This window comes from Electrophorus electricus, chromosome 14 (genome assembly GCF_041902795.1).
Source record: "Electrophorus electricus isolate QZ-2024a chromosome 14, ASM4190279v1, whole genome shotgun sequence".
Lineage (NCBI taxonomy): Eukaryota > Metazoa > Chordata > Actinopteri > Gymnotiformes > Gymnotidae > Electrophorus > Electrophorus electricus.
The window spans coordinates 3,060,001-3,083,352 of NC_137510.1; the positions used below are offsets into that span (position 1 = coordinate 3,060,001).

A 23,352-nucleotide genomic window follows, 5' to 3' on the forward strand; every position below is an offset into this window, starting at 1 on the left:
CTCTCTTTGTGTTTTTTTGTTACACATAAATGTGGATGTGGTGTTTGTGTTTGTGTTCCAGGGCACTGTAAAACAGCTGTTGGTGTTCTCTGAGGCAGAGGGGAACCCTGTGCTGTTAAGCGTGGGCGGCTCCTACCTGGCTGTGGCGACAGATGCTGCCCATGTCAGAGTCTTTGACCTGACACGCAGGTGTGCATGCACACACACACGTGCACACTTCTTTATCACACCAGCAGTGTGGGAGAGAATTTTGGTTTCATGATGGAGAGAATATAAGAGCAGCCGGTATGACGGGAGTAGAGTGCTGTCTGTTCAGGAGTCTGTCTGCCTGTGGTGGGCGCTGTTCGTGCGTCTGGTCGACTTGGCCCCCGTGCTCTATGGCAGTGTGTTAAACAGACTGAGGGGTGACAGATCCTTTCTTCCACACCGCTCGGTGGAAACCTCCCTGAAGGCAGCACAACTTGAGCCAATAATGCCCTGGTCCGTCCTCGCATCCACACTGTGTTTTGTCTTTGGCGGAGCAGGTCCCACACCAGACAGGGATCCTGCAGGCCAGAATGTTTGACCCCAGAAGGCCAGTGGTGCTCAGCTCTGCCACCTGCTTTGCACACAGGGCTGGACACTGTGAAACCCATTTGAATGGCACTGTGAACAGCAAAAACCGAAAAACTGAATCTGATGTTTTCACTTCCGATTTGGGCCACTTTCATATGTAATACTGAAACCCAATACGCATACCTTACATGGCAATGTGGCTAAATTGCCAGACCGGAATTCATGTGATTCTTACATTAATCCAACTTCCCATTCTTTCATCATACATTCACGTTGCCAGGAAGTAAAGACAACAGTGAAGGAGCGTTTCAGTGGTGGCACAGTCAGACAGTATTTAAATGTGCGCTTTATTTATCACTGTTGTCAGTCATCTGACCGTAACTACAGCTGCAACAGGGTGGTAGCATTGCATGTCCTTACATTTACATTTATGGCATTTGGCTGACACTCTCGTGCAGAGTGACTTACAAAAATGGCTTTGTCATTTACTCCAAGCCAGTAGAGTAGGTTTGAGTTCAAGACACCATTGAACTAAAGTACTGTTGAAACATTGCGCTCAATGTTGATACCCAGAAGTGCAAAACATTTGTGCTGCAGCAAGGTTTGATGAATTCTTCAGGTCTGAAAAAATGTTTAAAGCAGTGTGTTGTACAGAGAACGCAGCTTTTGGACCTGTGTTTTCTATGTGCCACTGTTCTGCTCTTAACAGTTAGAAATAGTGCCATGATGACAAGTAGCTAAAAGCATAGCAAGTTTCAAAGGTTATACATAATTATATAATACAGTTTATATATTGTGCAGTTTGTTTGTTTTATGTCTATGGTGTGTGTTTGTGTGTGTGTACAGAGAGGCCAAGCCATTATGTAATGCTAAAAATATGGCTGAACTCATTCCTGATCTGGGAGCTCTAAGATCAGTCAAGTGCAATGCCAGCGGCAACCATCTTAGTATGCTGGTTACACAGGTACATACAGTAGAAAACATGCACGCGCACACACACACACACACACACACACACACACACACACACACCCCAACTCAGTATGCTAGTTACACAGGTACATATAGTAGAAAACACAATCTCACACACATCAACTCAATATGCTGGTCACCCAGGTACGCATAAACACAGAGAACTCAATCACACACAACCACCTATCCACATACTGCAGTCATATACACACAGATGCACACGCAATGATACCCACACACTACACAGACAATGTAATACAAACATACACAAAGTACAAAAACACAAACGCACACAGTATTATTTTAATATTATTACTGAACCTACGCACGTATAGGAGTAACTTTGTTCTGGGACATTTTTAAAATTTGATCTTTATTTACGTCACACATGCTTTCACTAAAGTTTGCTCTAATTTTGTGTGTGTGTGTGCGTGTGTGTGCGTGCGTGTGCAGATAAACGGACGTCCAGATCACAAGGTTTACTTTTATGACGTTGAGATGGACACACTATCTCACTTTGACTTCTTCACTGGCAGACCTCTCAGTGGCCTGTCTCAGCCAGATGACACGCAGAGGTACACATGGAAATGTTGACTATGCCGTCTGTGTGAGTCTGAGAATAGAAGTGAATGTGATGAGTGTGAGAATATAAGTGAATGTTGAGGGTGAGTGAAAAGTTTAGGGTACATTGATGAAGTTGCTTCTTCCGTAAATCTCTGAGTGATTAGAAATCCACAGAACCTTTACAGTCAGTAATGAAAGAGTTGCACAGACAATGCATCAGTCCTAGCTACATCTAAAGCTGCACGCTAGTGTTGTACAAGAGACCAGTCCCAAGACCATAAATGAATGAATGGTCTCCGTCACCACCTCGACCTTATTTGTGCCAGGTACAAGGAGGAGTCGGAGATTCATGTTCATGAGTATAGTCGTAGCCAAATGTTTTGAAACTGACACATTTTGGTTTTCACAAAGTTTACTATCTCAGTTTTTTATATCCTTTTGTCAGTTGTTTGGTACAATGAAGTACAATTATAAGCATTTCATAAGTTTTTTTTAAAAACTTTTTATTAAAAATACATCCAGTTTAAGCAAAGACTTAATATTTACAGTGTTATGCCTTCTTTTTTAAGACTTCTGCAATTTGCCTTGGCATGCTGGATATCAGCTTTAGGGCAAAATCTTGACTGATGGCAACCCATTCTTGCCTAATCAGTGCTTGGAGTTGATCTGTTTCTGTGTTTTTGTTTGTCCACCCTCTTTTTGAGGATTGACCACAGGTTCTCAATGGGATTGAGATCTGGGGAGTTTCCTGGGCATGGACCCAAAATTTCAATGTTTTGCTCACCGAGCTACTTCGTTATCACTTTTGCCTTGTGACATGGTGCTCCATCATGCTGGAAAAGACATTGCTCATCACCAAATTGCTCCTGGATCGTTGGGGGATGTTTTGATACCATTGTTTATTCATGTCAGTGTTCTTAGGCAAAATGTTGAGCAAACCCACTCCCTTGAATGAGAAGCAACCCCACACATGACTGGTCTCAAGATGCCAATTTGTTTTTATGCTGCTTTAACATTTTCAGCTTTTTTCCCCAAAAAGCTTTTTGCTTTTCTGTGCGTATTGTTAATGTGTCTGGCAGGACTCGCGGTAATGAGGCGGAGCTTGCTGGCCGCTACCCAATCTCTCAGTTCTGGGACGAGGCTGAACCCCGCCTCTTTGTGTGTGAAACAGCACTCGTGAATTCTGAATTCCACCTTGCCAGCCAGTCACAAACCATGGACAAGGTAGAGCAAAATCAGATGTGTTTTCACATTTTCACAATTAAATAAGTTACAAAATTACTTTGAATGATGTACTGGATAGTTAATTACATTACAGTTCATTATCCAGTTCTTATGGTCGTTTTCTCCAACACTGGTATGAGAAGTCAAACATGCGTAGTACGAGTAGTATAGTTTGTTTGTTTTTAATACATCATTGTAAGAAGTAACAGTTCAAATGGCTTTTCTCTGATTAATAAATGTGTTCAATCAGAATGTGTTCAGTGTTTCATAAGTGAATTTACATTGGTGTGTGAGGATGTACTGAAAATGATTTGCTCTGACTTGATTGGTTGATATGTGGAATGTCTGCGCTCTTTGAAGATTTGAAATGGTTATCCTGTGATAGGTGGTTGTATTAAAATCAGTGTTCTCTGGTTGAGGGATTTGTTCAAGTGGCTATTCTGTAACTGTAGATTGTGTTATACTGACTGTGTTATGTAATTGGTGAATATGTCTGTGATGTGAGGGGTAAATGTATTAAAATGACTGATTGGTTGATGTGAAATTGCTGCTTTCTGATAGGTGGATGTATTGGTGGTGACGTTCTTCATCACCCAGGAGCACGGCCTCCTTCTACAGGACACACAGCCCAAGCCCCATGCCCTACAGAGTCTGCTGGCACTAGACACACCTTACTACTACTACACTTGCAAGGTATACAAACGTGCACGCACACACACACACACACAGCCCAAACCCTCTAGCCTACAAAATCTGCTGGCCCTAGACACACCTTACTACTACTAAACCTGCAAGCTACACACACACACACACACACACACACACACACACACACACAAGCATGCAGACAGACATACACATACAAACAATACATTGTAGAGATGGCAAAACACTGCTACGGATCTGATATCCATGTCTTGCAGTTAAATATTGATTGAAATTGATACCAATCCAATATTTCTTCATTACAAACCATCATGGAGCTGTAGTTTAGCTGGTTGGGGGAATTGTTTTGTGTAAGATATATAATATATGCTATTATGCAGATAGCATGCATGGATATGACAGATAAATATAAATAAAATTATTTTTAAAAAGTTTTTTTTTTTCCTTCCATTCCCTTATTGTCACTGTCTCTCTTAGTGACCTGATATTTACTGCCTTGCTCATCATCTGTTTGGTTATCTGCTTGGATCTGCCTTACTGTAGTCGCCCTCAGCACACACACACGCACACGCTCACTATCTTTCTATTCCCCTAATTTCCCTCTAGCTCCATCAGGGGCTTTTTACTCTTTTGTTCTTGTTTTTTTCTTTGTTTGTTTTTCGTTGTGTCTGTTCTGCTTGCCATCCGCTCTGCTTCTAATCAGCTCTTATTTCGGAGAGGTGGAGTCTTTCTCCCTCATGTGAGTACACTCCTCTCTCCTCCCCCTCGTTCTTTCATTCCCTCTCATTCTCTTTCAGTCTTCTTCTCTCTCTCTCTCTCTCTCTCTCTCTTTCTCATTTTTCTAGTAGCTCTTTTTCCTGTGTTCTATTCTTTCCTTCTGTATCTAATGGCTCTGAGTAATACCATAAAACTAAAGTTGCTGGACAGGGTGGGTCAACGTCACTGTGTGTTCCCCTCACAGGCCCAAGAGCCTAGCTCTGCTGGGTCTGCATTCAAGCCTTTCTGTGTTCTGGGCCTCTAAACTGCTTGCTTGTTCACTTAGTTGTTTATTTATTCAATTATAAATGTTTTGTGTTGAACAAGTGGTTTCATCTGTAAAGCATCCGTTCAAAGACAAAGTGGCCAAAGAAGTTCAAAAGAGTTCCAAGTCCCACCCTATGCTAGGATGTTGATACAGTTTCCAGTATCTACAGGAAATATTATTCGTTGATGGATTAACTAGGAATTTTGTTTGTAACACCCAGTTTTCTCATTGTGTGTGTGTGTGTGTGTGTGTGTGTATAGCCAGAAGAGTGTGATGCCAAGAAGGAGATGGAGCACTCAGCACCTCATGCAGTTCCAGCCTCCCACCACATGGTGGTACGGCAGGCTCTCCGTGACTTTGTTGGTTTGGAGAGCTGTGAGAAGCAGACCAGAGACGCCATGCTTAACTTCAGCTTCTATCTGACCATTGGAGACATGGATGAGGCCTTCAGAGCCATCAAACTCATCAAGAGGTACACACACAAAACATACACACTCATACACACAAGCACACACAATCACTCACACACACACACACACACACAAAGTGCGTAAGGATGACAGTATTTTTTAGGTTGCAGTAATGAGGGCTCCCCAGCTCATTCCCATTGGTCACTACTCATTCTAGCCTGCAGATTTAGTCCTGTGTGTGTGTGTGTGTGTGTGTGTGTGTGTGTGTGTGTGTGTGTGTGTGTGTGTACCTGCAGTATTTTAATGTGCTCTGCTACATATACCTCTGTAAGAGATAAAAAGGGAAAAACTCAAGGTTTAACTCATTTGAAGCTACTGATGCTTGTTTTCAGCAAACACACAACACACACGCAAACAACACCACACACACACAGACGCGCGCAACTATATACTGAGGTATTGTGCTGGTTCCTGTAAGGTGAGACATATCCTGTTGTTTTATTGGCTCAAATTCTTCCTGGTTGTGATCTCCTCACTTTTGACCTAATATGGCTTTTTAAGTTTATTTTTCAAATGTTGAGTGTAGACACTCTCCTTCTCCGTGTCTCTCTGACGTGCTTCTGTCATGTGCAAACACACAAATACACTCACGCACACATTGCCACAGTGGAATCTTAAGGTCAACCTAAGGTTCACTGAGTGTGTGTGTGTGTGTGTGTGTGTGTGCGTGTGCGTGTGTGCGCGCATGAGTGTGTGTGATTCTAGCTCATTTCCTCATATTCTGTCTGTCCTTGACACACTGTTGGGTTATCAGTTTCCAAACACACACACACACACACACCACACACACACACACACACACACACAGCTTTCACTCATAGACAGAATAATTTGTAATAAGTTTATTATATTTTAATTAATATTACATTATTATTATTCATTTTAATCCTCATGAGGATAAAAGTGCCCAGCTGAATAGAGTGGTGATGTATAAGTTTAATATTATTTCAATTAGAATTCTATAATTATAATTCAACCCAACCCTATAAAGTTAAATGCAGGTACCATAAGCTGACTAGTGATTAAAAGCATATCTGTTTCACTGGGCTCTGAAGTGTCATGGCATTTAGATCCATGTTCTGATTTTCCTCTATAAATGTCCGTTACGGGAAGGTTCATAGTTCCTGTGGAGAATTCCTTCTGTAGTGAGTGTTTGTCTCACTATCTGATCAAATAGACAAATGAACAAATGCTAAAACACACAGACTTAATATAGATATCTACTTATAAAGAGACCCATTTTGGTACCAAATTACTCACCTTTTAATGTTTGAATTGCTGTCTATATTTGAAGAGTATTACAAGTACATATACCATATTTATGTATATAGCTGTGTGTTCAGTAAGAGCAGAATAAACACTGTCAAGATCCAGCTTGATTTCTGATCATGGTCAGGTTAGTACAGACAGTTTCTTTTGTGATACCAGCAGTCCCGTGTGTGTGTGTGTGTGTGTGTGTGTGTGTGTGTGTGTGCGTGCACTTTCGTGCATGTGTGAGACACTGCTGGTGTCACTGTAGAAGCAGTGCAGAGGTGAGCTCTTGCTGGGCTAAGGTTTAGCTCTGCGTGTGTGTGTGTGTGTATGAGAGAGAGAGAGAGAGAGAGAGAGAGAGAGAGACTTCTGGCATCGGTGCAGAAGTGAGCTCTTGCTGGCCAGAGTTCATCACAGAGTGGGCTGCACCTGGAACTCCAGCAGAATTCTTAGTGGGATTTGGGAGATGTTATATGATCTCCCAGAGTTCCATAGCATCCTTGCTGACAACATCAGGGTCCAGAGGCCTCAGACTCCCATTTTTCATATATGAATGCATGTGTGTGTGCATGCGTGTAGAAGTACTTGCATGCATATATGTGTGAGTGTGTGCTTGTTTGAGTGCGTGTGTGTGTGTGTGCGCACGTGTGAGCGCGTGTGTGAATTTCTGTGCATTTGTGGGCGCGTGCGTGCGTGTGTGTGTGTGTGTTTGTGTGAGTGCGTGTGTCAGCATGGGGACTCCACGTAGTCGTTGTCCAGGCGTGGTCTGAAAGGCATCGCCAGAGATCGGCTGATGACGATGACCGGCGGAGACAGGCAGTCGTCACGGCGATGTAGAATGTTCCATATGAGCATGGCAGCGGCAAGCGTGGCAAGCAGACAGGCAGTGATGTTGATGTAGCAGGAGTAGGAGAGGTGTGTGTATGGGCCGATCCTGTAGAAGGCCACCAGCCCAATCACCAGCACGAAACCTGCAGCAGAGGAGAGAAGTGTGTTCATCCTCTCTGCCCTCTCTTCATACACACACACACACACACACACACACACACACACACACACTGAGAGCTGAATGCAGAGGAGAGAAGTGTGTTCATCCTCTCTGCCCTCTCTTCATACACACACACACACACACACACACACACACACACTGAGAGCTGAATGCAGAGGAGAGGAGTGTGTTCATCCTCTCTGCCCTGTGCTTATACACACGCACACACACTGAGAGCTGAATGCAGAGGAGAGGAGTGTGTTCATCCTCTCTGCCCTGTGCTTATACACACACATACACACACACACACACACACACACACACACACACACACACACACACACACACACACACACACACTGAGAGCTGAATGCAAACTCTGCAGGAGAACAGCCATCCTGCACGCTTTCACTGGGACCTCAGTGCACACCACCTAGGACAATGTAGATGGGTCACCTGTGTTTGGGTTACAGAGGTTTGCCACATATCACATATATGATATTAAGCGTGTGTGTGTGTGTGTGTGTGTGTGTGTGTGTGTGTGCGCGCTCCTCTAGGGCCAGCTCCACCAGTGGTGCTTAACTAAGAAGGTCAGAATTGCTAAACTGATCACAGCTAAGATCTTTTTTCAGAGAGGAATTTGTACCCGGCAGCACCAAGTAAAGTTACCCCAGGGGCAGCGGAGACCAGGCGTAGCGGTGCGTGTCCATGTGAACCAGGTGGAACAGTGACAGCTGCACAGATTTCCGCACTGTTGGTGCTGGTGCTTAGAAGGGACTTCCCTGTGCTTCACCCTCAAGTACACCACCTTCACTCACAGCTAAAGTTATTTTTGTCTGAGTTTATTAAACTCAGTTTTTATTAATGGAGCTGACTTAGTCATTTACCGGTTTGAGTGCTTGGCAGAGAGGTGTTGACTGACAGGCCAACAAAGGCACTGGCTCTTCCCACTTCCTGTGCTGGAGAGGACGTGTGTTAATAATAAGCTTCCCAGAAACTCAGCAGCCACCCAGAAGAGGATGTGGAAACAGTAGAAAGGAATACCTCTGCATCTCTCTCTCTCTCTCTCTCTCTCTCTCTCTCTCTCTCTCTCTCTCTCTCTCTCTCTCTCTCTCTATGCCTGTGTGAATCTTTTTTTTTTTTTTGGCATGCTGTAATCTCTGGTTTCCTTCCCCATCTCTTCCATTCATCCTTCCTTACACACCTCCCATTTAGCCTAACCTGAATAATCTCTCTCTCTCTCACGCACGCACGCACGCGTACGCCAGCGCACACAGTATGACTCCAGGCTGGTCTCCCTGTCTGAGTATGTAATCCGCTCACATTTCCTCTCCATTGTATTGGTGAGTCCTTCTACCTCTGGATCAGTGTCTTAGTATGCCAAGGTCATATACTGTGTGTGTGTGTGTGTGTGTGTGTGTGTGTTGCATGCTGTCTTTGCTGCCTCACTCTCTATAACCATCCTCTCATGTCTCAAGTCTCACACTCCCTTGTGTCACTCTGCAGTGAAGTCTGTAATCATGGTGACACCGATCCTGTAACACTAATCATTTTGCTCATCAGCGGAAGTTGGACAAAGCTGCCTGTGGTGGGGCAGTCTGGTCAGGACGTCTCTGAGCCTGTCCTCCTGTGTCTCATGGACCCCGTTTCCATCTGTGTTTATAGAGCAGCAGGTAGTAGGCCGCTAGCCAGGGCCACGTCGTTACCATGGCAACAGTCCCTAGTGCCGGCCCAGAGCTCAGCTCATGAGTCCACTGACCATCACAGCTATTGTTGTATACCATCAGCACAACAAAGTGAAATCACAGTAATATTCTGGGCTGAGAGTCTAATATTAACAATAACAATTATTATTAATACAATTATCATCCTGCTCTGAGCTTAAATGGTTTCTTCAGATCCTCACTCTGAAAACCACTGTTTCAGCAGCACATTTCGTGACTCGATATCTCTATCGACAGCGATAGGCTTCATCTGCATCCTGTCTTTTTTTCTCTTCAGCCATTTTCTGATGGTTTCCTCCTCATGCTGTCTCTCTCTCTCTCTCTCTCTCTCTCCTGTCCTACTGTGAAAATAAAAGATCGTGTATATTGATCTGGATCTTTCTCTCTGAAGCCACACCTGAAAGGTCACACCAGAGATGACCACTGCCCCCTGCTCACATGGGAATTCCCGGAAGCCCTCAGTGCTTGTGTGTGTGTGTAGGGGTGTGTGTGTGTAGGGGTGTGTGTGTAGGGGTGTGTGTGTAGGGGTGTGTGTGTAGGGGTGTGTGTGTAGGGGTGTGTGTGTGTGTGTGTGTGTGTGTGTGTGTGTGTTCTGTCTGCCTCCACAGTCCTTCCTGGACTGGGTTCATGCAAGACACAGAGTCCCCGTTGCCAAGATGACTACATGAACCTTTATTCACTTGGCAGACACTTTTATCAACCGAGACAACAATACAGACACACCGCTGACCCAGGAGTGCATTTGACTTGGAGTCCATTAGTCCCACTTTCCATGATGTGATCAGATAGATGTCATAGCAGTCCAGACCAAGCTGTAAGTAGCAGCAGTGTTTAAGCTGCTCTAAGCAGTAATTGAGGTGTTATGAGCAATTATTAAGGTGCTATAAACAGTGATTATAAAGTGCTATAAATGACAGCTAAATCAAGATGCATAACACCGCAACAAAGATGCAAGAAACAACCAAACGAGCATTACTGTTGTTCTGGTTATTTCTACCACGTTCCTTCAATAGTTCTTTGGGGGCATGTAGTGTTTTCTTTAAATCTGGCCTGGGGGTGTGAGTGCTTTTCTAAGTGTGGCTTGTCTGAATCATGTGTTTACTGGTCCTGAAGATGTGTCTGCAACAGGAACATGGATAAAGTCGTTTAGTGCGTATCAGTAAAGGAAAATTACATCACTGCAGTCCAGTTCACTGAACAGTCCAGGAACAGCTCAAACATTTTATTCAATTTGTTATTAACTGACTATTAAATGTTTGTGTTGGCAGTATGATTGCGGACTGATGTGTTTATGCTGGCTCAATACTGAATGACCAGTACTGAATGTAGTCAGTAGATGGGTATGTAGTGCATGGGTATGTACTATACGGGGGATGTACACACATGGGGTCATCTGGGGTGGTGTCGGTGTGTAGGGTGTGGTTTTCGGGGGCGGTATGGGTTTTTGTGTAAAGGGTGGGGGTTTCGGGGGTGGTGTGGGTTTATATGTGTAAAGGGTGGAGGTTTCAGGGGTGGTGTGGGTTTATATGTGTAAAGGGTGGAGGTTTCAGGGGTGGTGTGGGTGAATATGTGTAAAGGGTGGAGGTTTCGGGTGGTATGGGTGTACACAGCAGTACAGCTGGCTTGGCTTTCTCCATTTGGACGTTCCTCTTTGCTTCCAGGGAAATCCTGTCACTCCTTAGTTTATACAGTGTGTTAAGTTAAATGTGTATGTGCGAGAGACAGACTGTCTTAGTGCAATGGGACATTTTTTATTTTGTCAGACAGTTTGTTCCTTCACCTTATGCAAACAGAAGCCCTGTACAGCAAAGTTAATTAGCACTTCAATTATCCCCACCCAACTCTCTCTCTCTCACTCACACACACACACACACACACAGCTTAACACCTTTTAGTTTTGTCCTGGTTAAACATCCTCTTGTATCTATATCTACATTTCAGCGAGCTACTATCCTGATCACATTAACAAACACAGGTTGTGCTCTGTAAACTAACAATGCACTATCACAGCCCTTAAACATATGCACAGTTTAAACACATTTACACACATACACTCACACTTAAACACGCATGCACACACTCACATAAACACATTAATACACATACTCTCACACGCATACACTCACTCACATTAAACGCATTAATACACATACACTCACACCTAAACACGCATACACACACTCACATACGCACAGTTATACACATACACGCACCATACAATCACACCTAAACACACACACACACTCGCACCTAAACACGCATACACACACACATACACAGTTATACACATACACGCACCATACAGTCACACCTAAACACTCACACACACACACTCACACCTAAACACGCATACACACACTCACATACACAGTTATACACATACACGCACCATACAATCACACCTAAACACACACACACTCACACCTAAACACGCATACACACACACACACACACACAGTTATACACATACACGCACCGTACAGTCACACCTAAACACTCACACACACACACTCAGACCTAAACACGCATACACACACTCACATACACAGTTATACACATACACGCACCATACAATCACACCTAAACACACACACACACTCGCACCTAAACACGCATACACACACACATACACAGTTATACACATACACGCACCATACAGTCACACCTAAACACTCACACACACACACTCACACCTAAACACGCATACACACACTCACATACACAGTTATACACATACACGCACCATACAGTCACACCTAAACACACACACACACACACCTAAACACGCATACACACACTCACACACAGTTATACACATACACGCACCATACAGTCACACCTAAACACTCACACACACACACTCAGACCTAAACACGCATACACACACTCACATACACAGTTATACACATACACGCACCATACAGTCACACCTAAACACACACACTCACACCTAAACACGCATGCACACACTCACATAAACACATTTATACACACATTTTCACATTAAGACTTGGAGCTCACACTGTACTGTTTTATTGTCCTAGAAACACACACACGCGCGCGCGTTGTCCCTGTCTCCCCTTCCTCTCCTTTCCTTTGCATAACAGGTAGTGGCAGGCATTTCCCCAGCAGAACAGGGATATCCTGGCGCCTGGCTGACGCGAGCACACGCTCGCCTGTCTCTGGTGCTCCCTCCCGCCGCACGGCTAAAAATAACCCCTCGCACACCAATAACAAACACATACATTAATAACAACACTACCGCTCCAATGACATTCCCACACTGAGAAGCATCACCCTCCTACTGCCCTGGTGCCACTGACACAGTTCAGCCCCCACGTAGCTGATGGCTCACCAGCCATGCACAGCCTATGCGTCATTGACCCTTCCTGTTAAGAACCTAAGAAACCTTATACACACTCCTCCATTTAGCATATACAGGGCATTTATTACCCTGATTAACATATCTAGTCTCTTAATTACCCCCATTTAGCATGTTTAGTGTGTTAATTCTTATTTAGCATGTGTAGTGTATTAATTACCCCGTGTAGCATATATACTGTGATAATTACCCCCATTTAACATATACAGGGTATTGATTGATTACCTAGTTATTACAAACTGTGAGGCCTTGGAAGAAAGACGGACAGAAATAGCTAATCTGTTCGATATTTAGTAGAACAAATGTAGAACAAGTTTTTTTGGGTGTGGGTGTCGATGTGAGTTTTTGCTAACAGTGTGCACAGTGCTAGATTGCTGCCTGTCTAGCAGCCTAAACTAATGGGATTCAGCCATTTTGTGAGGTGTTCTAATGTAGCAGTAATTGCAAGTCACTGGAACATTTAACCCCTAATACATGTAGCGTATATCAGATTTCAGACCTAGTCATCTTAATCACAAACTGGTCCAACATGCATACGTTCTACTGTATAAATAGTTAAAAAGTAGTTAAAATAGTTAAAAGTACTTACTTTTTAAATAGTTAAAAAGTTGCATACAGTGTGATATTAATGTTTTTCTTTAAATATATATTAAATTTGGCATATGCTATCAGCCTTTATTAGTGGTTAGGTTGTTTGCATTGTGTTTCCTGACATGTGTAAACAGCCAGTGAGTTAACAGTGGGCTAACTGCTGGCTTACATGTGGTGCCCCAGTGTTCCAGTAAATCTGCTCTCCTCATCAGACACGATGCCTGGATTTTAGAGGTGATGTTTTTAGGTTACTTTAGCTCCCATCAGTTATCTGTCAAAAGAAAGTTCTGTCTAACCTTCACGTTGACTTGATAGTCCACCCCTCATAGTCCACCCTTCATAGTCCAGCTGTCCAGCAAGTATTTTAAATACTAGTGGTTCTTTAGAACACATTTCTAAATTAGATTTAGAATTTTAACGTTAAAGATGTATTTGAGCCAGGATTGGCTAGGACTGTGAGATGTATTTGTATTTGAGCCAGGATTGGCTAGGACTGTGAGATGTATTTGTATTTGAGCCAGGATTGGCTAGGACTGTGAGATGTATTTGAGCTAGTATTAGCTAGGACTGTGAGATGTATTTGTATTTGAGCCAGGATTGGCTAAGACTGTGAGATGTATTTGTATTTGAGCCAGGATTGGCTTGGACTGTGAGATGTATTTGTATTTGAGCCAGGATTGGCTTGGACTGTGAGATGTATTTGTATTTGAGCCAGGATTGGCTAGGACTGTGAGATGTATATGTATTTGAGCCAGGATTGGCTAGGACTGTGAGATGTATATGTATTTGAGCCAGGATTGGCTAGGACTGTGAGATGTATATGTATTTGAGCCAGGATTGGCTAGGACTGTGAGATGTATTTGTATTTGAGCCAGGATTGGCTTGGACTGTGAGATGTATTTGTATTTGAGCCAGGATTGGCTTGGACTGTGAGATGTATTTGTATTTGAGCCAGGATTGGCTTGGACTGTGAGATGTATTTGTATTTGAGCCAGGATTGGCTAGGACTGTGAGATGTATATGTATTTGAGCCAGGATTGGCTAGGACTGTGAGATGTATATGTATTTGAGCCAGGATTGGCTAGGACTGTGAGATGTATATGTATTTGAGCCAGGATTGGCTAGGACTGTGAGATGTATTTGTATTTGAGCCAGGATTGGCTTGGACTGTGAGATGTATTTGTATTTGAGCCAGGATTGGCTTGGACTGTGAGATGTATTTGTATTTGAGCCAGGATTGGCTAGGACTGTGAGATGTATTTGAGCCAGGATTGGCTAGGACTGTGAGATGTAGATGTATTTGAGCCAGGATTGGCTAGGACTGTGAGATGTATATGTATTTGAGCCAGGATTGGATAAGACTGTGAGATGTATTTGTATTTGAGCCAGGATTGGCTAGGACTGTGAGATGGCTAGGACTGTGAGATGTATATGTATTTGAGCCAGGATTGGCTAGGACTGTGAGATGTATATGTATTTGAGCCAGGATTGGATAAGACTGTGAGATGTATTTGTATTTGAGCCAGGATTGGCTAGGACTGTGAGATGTATATGTATTTGAGCCAGGATTGGCTAGGGCTGTGAGATCTATATGTATTTGAGCCAGGATTGGCTAGGACTGTGAGATGTATTTGAGCCAGGATTGGCTAGGACTGTGAGATGTATTTGTATTTGAGCCAGGATTGGCTAGGACTGTGAGATGTATATGTATTTGAGCCAGGATTGGCTAGGACTGTGAGATGTATATGTATTTGAGCCAGGATTGGATAAGACTGTGAGATGTATTTGTATTTGAGCCAGGATTGGCTAGGACTGTGAGATGTATTTGAGCCAGGATTGGCTAGGGCTGTGAGATCTATATGTATTTGAGCCAGGATTGGCTAGGACTGTGAGATGTATATGTATTTGAGCCAGGATTGGCTAGGACTGTGAGATGTATATGTATTTGAGCCAGGATTGGCTAGGACTGTGAGATGTATATGTATTTGAGCCAGGATTGGCTAGGACTGTGAGATGTATATGTATTTGAGCCAGGATTGGCTAGGACTGTGAGATGTATATGTATTTGAGCCAGGATTGGCTAGGACTATGAGATGTATTTGTATTTGAGCCAGGATTGGCTAGGACTGTGAGATGTATTTGTATAGGGGCCAGGATTGGCTAGGACTGTGATGATAACTGCACTACTGCAGTCATGTGATATCTAATGCGGTGTTGTACTACCATCAACACTGCTCCGGACATTACCCAGAGTTGCCATTTCACACATGTAGCACCCAGCAGGAGATTTTCCGGGTCAGACTTATCCTCACAGCTGGAAGGACTCAGGCAGGGGCGGCACCTGTGTGCCCTGTGGGAGCCGTGGCATGATGCCAAACGTACACTGCAGAAATCACAGTGATGTTTACAGCACAGCGAAGGTGGCACACAAGCAGTGGCAGATTCTGCATTTTCAGTACATGGGTGCAAGCAAGAAAGCCTTGATACAGACTACAACTGAAGAAAGTCTACCAAATACATAGAAATGTAAATGTAACCCCAGTAAAAAAAAAATTGTTTATTTAATTTGGTTGTTAAACCAAAAATGTGTTTAATGCGATGACGAGCAGACCTTGGGAATGTTTATTGTATCAGACATAATCTGACTGAGTACTGAAAATGCACTGCATGATTCCATGGAAACATGTAACTTAAGCAGAGCAGTGGAGTCTTTGGAAACAGCACATGCGTAGCTGCTTGTGTACTATTCATGAGTGGAAATAGAAATGAAGGTGAGCAGAAATTGTGCAGGACTGATTTTAACAGGGTGGGGAGGGTCGGTAAGTGCCATAGCCATAGTGTGCTAGCATTATATGCACTTTAACACTTACTTCACACACACAAATCCCTGCACCCACCCAAAAAGATCACAGCGGCAGTTCTGTGTATCCAGATGGTTTTGGCCAGGAATTTATAGGCTATCAACTTGCTGCCCTGCTAGCACTTTGCACGCAAAAATTCAAAACACCAGAAACATACTGATACAGCAGCGCAAAGTCAGAGTGACGGTTCCACTTCAGAGAGTCACATAATAATCAGAGTGTCTGACTGTTCCAGCTCAGACAGCTGCAGAGAAATCAGAGTGTCTGACTGTTCCAGCTCAGGCAGCTGTTTCCCAAATGCTCTTTCTCTGCTCTCCAGCCAACACTTTACAGCTAAACTCATCACCTAGTAATATGCTCTGTAGAACGTTGACTCCTTGGCTCTAATCTGATCTATAATACATATCCACTGCTCTCTGGAAAACACCTCGATAATCACTCAAACACGTACACACATACACTCTGGTCTGGTTCTAGCACGAGCATGGGCAGGTCTCTCTAAGAACGTTGCATTTGATCTGATAAGCTCCAGCTGGGTTCCTGCAGAGTTCTTTTCCTCCCTATCTACTTCCTGTTTGACTTGTGGGTGGTCTCTGTGTGCTGGAGCTGTATTGGAGATCCTCAGAGCTGTTTCCCTCTACTCCCTCTGCCCCAAAACACGGACTGCTGAAGTGTAGAGAGATACTGCTGTGTCTGCCCTGCTCCAGATCGGAGGCCTTAGAGCCCTGGTGGAACTACATGCAAGTGTCTGTTATTGCTGGTGTGCCCTACTCTGGATGTGCCCTGTTTGGCTTTTTTGTTTTTGTTTGTTTTTGTATTAACTCTTTGGAGATCTGTGTGTTCTTTAGAGAGGTGTGTGTGTGTGTGTGTGTGGTATGGGGTGTGGGTGTGTGTGTCTTGTGTTATGTGGATGTGTGTGGGTGTGTGTGTGTGTGTGCTTGTGGAGGGGGTTAGGCTCATTTGGATGTGTGTGTGTGTGGGGCAGTTTGGTTCAGTTTATGTTGATTGTGTTGGACAGTGGTGTACAGAACCTTGTCAGACATTAGGGTTCATGTGTACTCACTGGCCAGCTGAAACAGGGCGGCAATGGCCTCCTCCCACCACTGAGAATCATGGGTAATTCGGTTTATCTTCAGAACCCCCAACAGGAAGATCAGCTGACCCACTGTCAGAGCCACTGTTGCCATCAGGTTGCATGCCCGCATCATGTCAAACTGAACTGGGATCAGAAATGCAGAATATTAGCGCTTTACAAAAACTACTGGCTAACTGAACTAAGATCAGATCTTTAGATTTTTGGGCTGCAGACAAGAATAAAAAGTGAGAACTAATGCTAAATAAAGCACTTAGAATCCCCAAATAGTTTGAATTAATTTACATGTATGCTGAGGAATTTCTGCCTGCTCAACCTTTTAACCTCGATAAAACTGGTCTGTGAGGAAACTCAAAATCAACTCGTAATCGTGACCAGGCTGAGGCTGTTTGAGACAAAGGTTCAGTTTCCTTAAAGATGCAGCTTACTGGTGTCAGTGTCCTGAGAGCACTGCAAAGCTGGTGTCTCCTGCACCCTCAGAAGACCCAAAGTCATCATTACATATAATAATAATCAGTAGGAATTAATATTCATCAGTACACATAAATAGTCATCATTATGCATTAATAGTGATCAGTATGAATTAATATTCATCAGTTTGCATGGATAGTCATCAGTACACAGTAGTAGTGCTCAAAATGCATTAATAGACATCAATACACATTCATATTCAACTCATCCTTTTATGGTGCTTTGAAAGTTATATTACATTGGTAGTGAATGTATTAGTGAACTGAAGTAAGATAAAAATGAGTACAACTCTGAAGCTTTGGCTGTGTGTGTGTGGGGGGGGGGGAAGAGGATTTGAATTACAGGAACCTGGAGTGTTCCTGTGAACCCAACAAAAGGTTTGTGTGTGTTTATATGTGTATAGAGTATCCTAGTGGAGTGTGTGTGTGTGTGTGTGTGTGTGTGTGTGTGTGTGTGTGTGTGTGTGTGTGTGTATATGTCTTATTCTAAAGACAGGTGTCTGTGTGTAGAGTATCCTAAAGGCACATGTCACTAAGTGTGGGCTTCCATGTGGGCTTCACTTCCTGCTACCCATGATCCTTTGCTATGTTCTTCCATTTCCTGTGTCTAAATGTGGTGCATGCTGCCCGGGTATAGATGCCCAGCTCCCACGCCTGAGTCTGGGCGTGGTAACCATCCCCCCAGCCATTCAGCCTCACCTGCCTCCCAGCTACAGCACTGCACCTCACCCTCAAAACGTACCACAGCACATGACTGCAAGGATGTTGCCTTTCCATTTAATTACATCCAGTCATGTGCTGCCTTAGCATTTAGTCTGGTCATGGGATAGCCCGTGGTTGGTGCTGATGGTGTGATTGCTGATGGTGCAGTTGGTGTAGTTGGTGACTGATATGACTGATACTACTGCCATTGGAATACTAATTCACTGTCAAAAATTAGTTTGGTTAGTGTTAGTGGTCCCATTCTAAATATGTAGGACCGAGTCACCATTACCAGAAAGTACTTCTGTAGAAGTACAGTGAGTCACTGGACTCACTTTCTCAGCAAGTGGAACATTTCAGGCAGGCTAAATCCAACACCTTGTTGCATCACTTTAACATGTCCTGTGCTTCCTTCCTTGCTTAAATTAACCCAGTATGTCAACAATGAGCAACACACACACACACACACGCACACACGTGCGCGTGCTCAGACTCACGTTTGACGGTGCTGCGTGACTCCTGATACCCGGCGAGGTCTGCTCCCCAGCCGAGCGTCTGGCAGGGCACGCGCGCACGTGGGCGTGCGTGCGCGTCGGCGTCGGCGCTTTCGCACACGGTCCAGAGGCCCACGCTGCGTTTGCGTCCGTCCTCCAGTACCTGCAGGACCCAGCCGGAGCTGAGCGCCGCCGTGGCGTTGAGCAGCAGGGAGAGCAGCGCGGCGCCGGCCGCCAGAACCACCAGTCTGCCCACGGCCATGTGCTCCCCACGCCTGCTGCTCCGCTCACTCTCTAACGCGCGCGCGCACACAATCGCATGCAAGGAGACTCGTGTGCTAGGAGAGGTTAGCTAGAGAACATCTCCGCTCATTCTTGTTCGTGTATGTAGTTTTTGAGATTTCGAGAGCTGCTGGGGTCCCTAGCCCTCCTCACTCTTTGGGAAGGCACAGACGCGCGTGGTCGTCCAAAGAACCTCCACGGCCATTACACACGTGTGCGCACACACACACAGACACACACACACACTCCTTGTCTTTCAGATGCTCCCGCTCTGGTTCAATTCTTCTGTTTCACTTACTCTGTCCTGAACCGCAGAGATTGTCCTTTGGAAGCCGAAATGCAAGGATCTTCTTTCGCTGGCTTCTCTCTCTCTCTCTCTCTCTCTCTCTCTCTCTCTCTCTCTCTCTCTCTCTCTCTCTCTATTAAATCCTCTTGTGTTTAGATCCAGCTCAGCTCTGTTGCTCACGCCGCTGGGCTCCCTCTACACTGCCTCTCTCCGCTCATTGCGATCTTTCCCCCGTGCTGATTTCTCTCGCTCTCTGCTCTCACAGCTGTGTGTTGGGGCTTGACCCGGGGTGGGGGGGGGTGGGGGGGGTGGCTTCTTTCTTTTCCTCTCTGTTTTCCTCAGAGACAGAGATCCATCTGATGTGGTTGCAAACTCTCTCTCTCTCTCTCTCTCTCTCTCTCTCTCTCTCTCTCTCTCTCTCTCTCTCTCTCTCTCTCTCTCTCCCTCCCCCTCTGTCCACTCCCCTCTCTAATCTCCCATTTTACCCCTCTCTTTCTCTCACGCTCTCTCTCCCCCTTTCTGTTCTGTCAAATATGAAGTCTCATAGGCTCAACTGACGCAAGTGTGTGTGCGTGTGTGTGTTGGAGGGAGGGTTCTTTACATCTGTCACTAAGCGACTTCTCAGTGCAAAGGCAGATTACTCTGTGACGCTTTGTTCAACTGCCTGCTCTCTCTCTCTCTCCTTCCCTCTCTTTCTCTGTCTTTGCCTCTGTGTTTCAAACTTAGTCAGTCTGTCTTGCTCCAGCAACAGGATGCGTTTCCTGAGAGGAAAACGGACACATACTCCTCTTCTCTCTCTCTCTCTCTCTCTCTCTCTCTCTCTCTCACGGTGTTGACAGAGGGGTCAGTGGGTTGTGGATTATGTGTGTTATTAGACAGTTGTACAGTGCTGTACAGTATATAATATTGTGGGTGTTATTACCGTCGCTATGCTGTCTAGTGCTTCGTACTGAATGCTTTTTTCCGGCTGAAGACAGTGATTTTCTGCTCTCCTCATATTTCTCTGCTGTCCTTTCTGTTCCAGCCCAGAGCCCCCAAAGAATCCGGGAATTTCCTGTTGCCTAACTCTGATAAACAACCCACATCTGTATATACTGAAGGGTAGAGGGAGAGAGGAAAAGAAGGTGGGGTGATTTTGGGTTAAATAAAGAACATATGGGGTGTGCGGTGGGTGAGAGAGCAATACTGATGTGAAGTAAAACAGGGAGGAACAGAGTAGGAGGGGTGACGGAGGCCTGGGAGGTGGAACCTGCTGTACGCAGAGTCCAGGGTGGAGTCTAGGGGCGGAGTGGGGAGGGTGAGAGCCTGGGGGCTGGAGTCAGGAGGCAGGGAACAGGCCATTCCAGGCATAGTTGGAGGCAGCCAGTTATTAACTGAAATGAACAGCAGCTCCAGAAAGAGAGAGAAAGATCTAGAAAAGGGGGTTATATTCCCTGGACTGCTTTACTGCTCCTCACTGCCACTGGCCCTGCAGGTTCACACTGGGTATAAAACTGGCTAGATAAGCATTGATTCGTCATTGTAATATCAGTTTGTTTTAACATAAACGTGACCCGATATAGTTGAATCGCTGATGAAATGCAGTTAGATTTGTGAACCAGATTTGCATTCTAATTGAAAAGGTTGGTGATGCGCAGATATGATGTGCCGTTCAGACGTTCAGTGGGAATCAGAGGCCTTGTCCCCACACGCCTGTATGGCAGACTCCACCCACAACAGCTCCATACAATCATGTTGCTTACGCCAAATTCTTATCCTTGTGTCAGTATGATGCATATAGAAATCTGGATTTTTCAGGCAATCTGTCATGTAGTTATCTTGCTTATCATGTAGTTAACTCTCTCTTACTCTCACTCTCGTGCTCTCCCTCTCTCTCTCCCTCCCTCTCTCTCTCTCCCTCTCCCTCTCTCTCTGTGTTCCAGTGAGGCTGTGTGGGAGAAGATGGCTCAGATGTGTGTAAAGAGTCGTCGTCTGGATGTGGCACGTGTGTGTTTGGGGAATATGGGTAACGCACGGGCAGCACGTGCTCTGAGAGAGGCTGAGAGGGAACCGGAACTGGAGGCACGCGTCGCCATGCTCGCTATACAGCTCGGCATGCTGGTCAGACACACACACACACGCATGACACACAGCCTGCTGGTCAGACACCCGCGCTACACACTGATACGTTACGCAGATTGGCTTGCTGGTCAGGCTTCATACACTTCATACACAATTTGCTGATCAAACAGAAACATGCTACACGCACGCACACTACAAAGCTTGACGGGAGCTAATCAGACACACCTTACATACACACAATCTACACTCTCACACGCTATGCAGTTGTGCATCCTGTACAGGAACACACACACACACACACACACACACACACACACTACAGAAACTTACAATACAGTGAAATACTGCCCAGCAGTGGAAATTGGAACTATTTATGAATATATAGTTTAACAGATTTGTTCTTTCTCCTTCCTGATCTTTTTCCTTTATCTTCTTACCTCTCTCCTTTCCTCCATCTCTCTCTCTCTCTCTCTCTCTCTCTCTCTCTCTCTCTCTCTCTCTCTCTCTCTCTGTAGGAGGAGGCTGAGCAGCTGTACCGCTCCTGTGGGCGGTTTGATCTGTTGAATAAGCTTTACCAGGCAGAGGGCAAGTGGCAGCTGGCAGTGGAGACAGCAGAGACCCACGACCGCATCCACCTGCGCACCACCTACTACAACTATGCCCAGCACTTAGAGGCCACAGAAGACAAGACCCTTGCACTTGCTTAGTGAGCGCATGCACACTTCCACACACGCACCCACAAATATACATGCGCACACACACACACACACACACACACACACACACACACACACACACACACACAAATATACACAGTGTACTCTGTGTATAATAGTAGTAGTGTACTCTATGTGTATAATAATAGCAGTGTACTGTGAGTATATTAATAGAAGTGTACTCTCCCCTCCGTCTATAGTTACGAGCGTTCTGACACACACCGGTTTGAGGTTCCTCGCATGCTGATGGAGGACAGTGTGTCATTGGAGATCTACATCAACAAGATGAAAGACAAGTGAGTACTGTGCTGTAATTGGCACTGGAACCTGGAGCTCTCATCACTGATTGGCTGCACTGTTTTTACCCTTCGTTTTCTCTGACACGGTTGAACAGAAGCCTGTATAAGTGGTGGGGACATTACCTGGAAAGTCAATCAGACATGGAGTCTGCGTTGCGTTACTATGACTACGCACAGGACTACCTTTCTCAAGTGCGTGTGCACTGCTACCTGGGGAACATCCAAAAGGTAAAACACATCATACTGGCACTTGGAATAGAAAGTCAAGTCAAAGTCAAATTTATTTATATATCGCTTTTTACAACAGCCGTTGTAACAAAGCAGCTTTACAAATGTCCGAGTCCAAGCCCCCAGTGAGCAAGCCAAGGGCAACAGTGGCAAGGAAAAACTCCCTAGAGCACGAGGAAGAAACCTTGAGAGGAACCAAGACTCAAGGGGGGCCCAATCTCCTCTGGCACACTACAGTATTACCAATTTAGATGATAAGGATCAGAATAAATACAGAAAGAGGAAAATAAATAAATGATAATAAAATTTTAAAATAAGCCATGTCTAGACAGATTTTCTGGAGGTCCTAGTCTTGTCCTGATGGTGTGCGCGTGTCTGAAACCCATCCCGCATGAGAACATCCATCAGGGGCAACGGATAAGTAGTTGGTGGGGGTGGAGGTGTGGTGG

The 23,352-nt window shown here is 44.8% G+C and overlaps 2 protein-coding genes across 4 annotated transcripts in view; one reads left to right on the top strand and one right to left on the bottom strand.

The window, feature by feature from the left end:
* ift140 (intraflagellar transport 140 homolog (Chlamydomonas)) overlaps nucleotides 1-23,352 on the top strand; it is a 36,547-nt gene that overhangs the window by 7,185 nt on the left and 6,010 nt on the right. For 2 of the 3 annotated variants that reach the window (XR_014116844.1, XM_035530814.2), the window contains exons 13-23: nucleotides 62-189; nucleotides 1,402-1,519; nucleotides 1,981-2,102; nucleotides 3,171-3,315; nucleotides 3,877-4,008; nucleotides 4,685-4,720; nucleotides 5,266-5,477; nucleotides 21,522-21,699; nucleotides 22,176-22,366; nucleotides 22,577-22,672; nucleotides 22,771-22,903. Coding sequence is in view for 2 of the 3 variants with exons in the window: in XM_035530814.2 (XP_035386707.1) it covers nucleotides 62-189; nucleotides 1,402-1,519; nucleotides 1,981-2,102; nucleotides 3,171-3,315; nucleotides 3,877-4,008; nucleotides 4,685-4,720; nucleotides 5,266-5,477; nucleotides 21,522-21,699; nucleotides 22,176-22,366; nucleotides 22,577-22,672; nucleotides 22,771-22,903 (1,491 nt within the window). In the remaining variant the exon portion in view is untranslated. The remainder of the gene's footprint in view (nucleotides 1-61; nucleotides 190-1,401; nucleotides 1,520-1,980; nucleotides 2,103-3,170; nucleotides 3,316-3,876; nucleotides 4,009-4,684; nucleotides 4,721-5,265; nucleotides 5,478-21,521; nucleotides 21,700-22,175; nucleotides 22,367-22,576; nucleotides 22,673-22,770; nucleotides 22,904-23,352) is intronic. The other variant, XM_035530815.2, reaches the window with a different exon arrangement.
* On the bottom strand, nucleotides 6,303-19,991 carry tmem204 (transmembrane protein 204). The gene is made up of 3 exons (XM_027003116.3): nucleotides 19,035-19,991; nucleotides 17,336-17,491; nucleotides 6,303-7,697 (listed from the first exon to the last, which is right to left on the bottom strand). The coding sequence occupies exons 1-3, from the start codon at nucleotides 19,291-19,293 to the stop codon at nucleotides 7,453-7,455; spliced, it is 660 nt and encodes a 219-aa protein (XP_026858917.2). The 5' UTR covers nucleotides 19,294-19,991; the 3' UTR covers nucleotides 6,303-7,452.

What these genes read in the sequence shown, in the direction of transcription:
- tmem204 (XM_027003116.3), bottom strand. Translation starts at nt 19,293, where the DNA reads ATGGCCGTGGGCAGACTGGTGGTTCTGGCGGCCGGCGCCGCGCTGCTC. An exon ending in GTCACGCAGCACCGTCAAAC is followed by an intron (nt 17,492 to 19,034) that starts GTGAGTCTGAGC and finishes TTCTGATCCCAG; the next exon opens with TTCAGTTTGACATGATGCGG. An exon ending in CGCCCTGTTTCAGCTGGCCA is followed by an intron (nt 7,698 to 17,335) that starts GTGAGTACACAT and finishes CCTCTGCTGCAG; the next exon opens with GTTTCGTGCTGGTGATTGGG.